This window comes from Lathyrus oleraceus, chromosome 3 (assembly GCF_024323335.1).
Source record: "Lathyrus oleraceus cultivar Zhongwan6 chromosome 3, CAAS_Psat_ZW6_1.0, whole genome shotgun sequence".
NCBI classification, from domain to species: domain Eukaryota; kingdom Viridiplantae; phylum Streptophyta; class Magnoliopsida; order Fabales; family Fabaceae; genus Lathyrus; species Lathyrus oleraceus.
In genome coordinates, this window is record NC_066581.1 from 56,993,242 (window position 1) to 56,996,693 (window position 3,452).

Below are 3,452 nucleotides of genomic sequence, written 5' to 3' on the forward strand. Positions count from 1 at the left end.
AGTTAATGATCTAACTGAGGAATGGAGAACTCATCGGGATTATCCAATTGATAAAGTCATTGGTGATATAAGTCAAGGCGTTGCAACAAGATTAAATCTTAAAGATGCATGCTTGAATATGGTGTTTGTCTCACAAATCAAACCTTCCAAGATTGATGAAGCCTTAGAAGATGATCAATGGATACTTGCAATGCAAGAAGAGTTATACCAATTTAAAAGGAATCAAGTTTGGGAACTTATCCCTAGGCCAAATGGTAAATACATCATAGGCACTAGATGGGTGTTTAAAAACAAGCTTGATGGGAAAGGTATAATTGTTCGAAATAAAGCAAGATTGGTTACTCAAGGATACAATCAAGAAGAAGGGATCGACTTTGAAGAAACATTCGCTCCAGTTGCAAGGTTAGAAGCTATTCGTTTATTACTTGCGTATGTATGTTCAATAAATTTTCAGTTATACCAAATGGACGTCAATAGCGCCTTCTTGAATGGCTACATTATTGAAGAAGTATATGTCAAACAACCTCTGGGTTTTGAAGACTTCAAGAAACCTTCACATGTCTTCAAAATGAAGAAATCTCTTTATGGATTAAAGAAAGAACCAAGAGCATGGTATGATCGTCTTAGCAAATTTCTTTGTGACAAAGGGTTTTAAAAAGGTAAAGTTGACAAGACCTTGTTTCTTAATAAAATAAAAGGTAACCCTTTATTGGTTCAAGTCTATGTTGACAACATCATATTCGGATCAACAAACAAAGAACTTTGTGAAAAGTTTTCATTGATGATGCAAGGAGAATTCGAGATGTCCATGATGGGTAAGATGAAATACTTTCTTGGACTACAAATTAAGAAACTAAAGAATGTCATATTCATCAACCAATCCAAGTATTGCAAAGAATTATTGAAAAGATTCGACATGGATAATGGAAAAGCAATGTTTACTCCAATGGGATCCATAACTTATGTTAATCAAGATGAATCCGGTGTGGCGATAGATATTACAAAGTATCAAGGTATGATCGGTTCATTATTATACTTGACGACAAGTCATCTTGACATAATGTTTAGTGTTTGTCTTTGTGCTTGATTTCAAGCAAATTCTAAGGAATCACATCTCACCGCCGTAAAGAGAATCATGAAGTATCTCAAAGGAACAATGAATGTTGGCATATGGTATCCAAAAGGTAGTATATGTGATTTAGTTGGATTTTCTGACTCGGATTATGCAAGTTATAAAACTGATAGCAAAAGCACAATGGGTACTTATCACATACTAGGAAATGCACTAGTATCATGGTCTTGCAAGAAACAAGCTTATGTCACACTTAGCACGGCCGAAGCGGAATATATTGCGGTAGGAAATTTTTGTGCTCAAATTCTTTGGCTCAAGCAACAATTAAGTGACGATGGACTCAATCTTGGATGCATTCCTTTAGATGTGACAATACAAGTGCCATAAACATAACCAAAAATCCAGTTATGCACTCAAGGATAAAACATATCGACATTCGACATCATTTTCTCTATGATCGTATGCTTAAAGGTGATGTTGAAGTTACTTTCTTAGACACTCATAATCAACTCGCGGATATATTCACAAAATCGCTTACAAAAGAACCATTCTACAAAATTCGAAGGGAACACGACATTTTAGATGAGATTGACGTATGATTCTTATTTTCTTAATTTGAAGGTACATACAAATCTTTCATATCTATTTTTTATTCATATTTTTTATGTGAAATATATATAAGTTTTGATAAAATTAACTTTTTATGTTATTATCAAATCTTATTTGACATATATACATGATACAATGATGCCTTATGATGTATATTAACATGTCTAATTGCTACTTTTACTATTTTCCATGCATGATGTTCCAGTCACTAGTTCTGTTTGTTTTCAGCATGTAATCGGTTACATAGTATTTTTGTAACCAGTTACCATCTCATATTTTACGCATACAAGTATGGTTACGTGATTGTAATCGGTTACCCATTTTTTATGTAACTGGTTATAGCAGCACTATTTTCAAAAATAAGTGTTTTTTTAATATCACTTTTTGGTTAAAGCTTATTTACTTTCTCCATCCACTTTGCATTGGAACTCAGTATCTCTTTACACTACACCTCTACTCCTTCACCTACTCTTTACCGTTTCCAATAAATTTTCATCAATACCAAAACATTTCAATTAACCTATTCAAACCCCACTCATAATCCATTAAAACCTCCCATCTTTTCTCTCCCAAATCAGAACTCGTCCATTACCAACATAGTTAATTTCAAAATTCCCTCTCTTCAACCCTAAAACTTCACCTTCTCAAAGCTCCTTCAATGGCACCTCCCAAACAAAACAGAGTTAAACTCAGAGTTGATGAAGGAAGCTCTGCTCAACAATCTGATAGACCATTCATGCCACCCAAATATGGTAACCTAACATCGTTTCCGTCCTATAGCTTTAATTTCCATGAAATTCTAAATGTTCAGGGTGTGGAGGATTTGATTTCTGATAATGGATCTGTATATCCAAACTTGGTTAAAGATTTTTTTGATAATTTCTCTATTGCTCCTGACTATGTTCTAACATCTAGAGTTAATAACACTGAGATAGTATTGTCCCTAGAGGATCTTGGAAAATGTCTGAATATTCCATTTGAAGGATAGAAAATTATGCATGGCTATGTTCCAGAATGGTCTAAGTATAATAAGATGGACTACTATATTAGCATTTCAAGAATGACCTAGGAAGAAATACTGAGTAAGTAAAATCCATCCTCTTCTCGGTTTATCTTTTCTACGAGTAATTTAACGGTTAGTGATAGAATGTTACATTTTATCATTGCCTACATTTTGGTGCCTAAACACTCCAACTATTCTCAAATTGGAGACACTGAGATGCAGTTGGAAAAGAATGCGGAGGAAGAAGTGGAAATGGATGGAAGTGACTAAGTTGTCTTTGTTTTAATCATGTGCTTGTTTATGTTTCCTTAAGTTTGTTTGAAAACAATGTTATTTACTATTTAGTTTAAGTTCTTATGGTTTCATGTTATGTTAAGTTTAAGTCTTTCTCTAGTATGGTGTTCAATTAATGTGATTGCAAATGTGACTTTGTGGTAATGCTATAATGTTTTATTAGTTGATATGTTATTGTATGTGTAAATTTATTTAGTCTTTTCCCATCCTTTTTGGTAATGACAAAGGGGGATAATATTCTATGTTGTTGTATGTATATATCTCATCCAATTTACAGAAAGTATAAAGTTTCCAATTCTCTCAAACATGGATCAATGGGGAGCATTGATCAGGGGGGAGATACATTATTTGAGAAAGTAAATTGCATCAATTTTTTAAAAGGTTGTCATCATCAAAAAGGGGGAGAATGTGAAGATAAACACTTCTCAAAGAATTGTTTTGATGAAGACAAATCTACAAGAAGATGTGTGTGAC

The 3,452-nt window shown here is 33.4% G+C and overlaps 1 protein-coding gene across 1 annotated transcript; it reads left to right on the forward strand.

The window, feature by feature from the left end:
• Positions 1 to 802: 802 nt before the first annotated feature.
• Positions 803 to 1,459, forward strand: LOC127129641 (secreted RxLR effector protein 161-like). Its single transcript, XM_051058793.1, has 2 exons — positions 803 to 1,013; positions 1,095 to 1,459. The coding sequence occupies exons 1-2, from the start codon at positions 803 to 805 to the stop codon at positions 1,457 to 1,459; spliced, it is 576 nt and encodes a 191-aa protein (XP_050914750.1).
• The last annotated feature ends 1,993 nt before the right edge of the window (positions 1,460 to 3,452 follow it).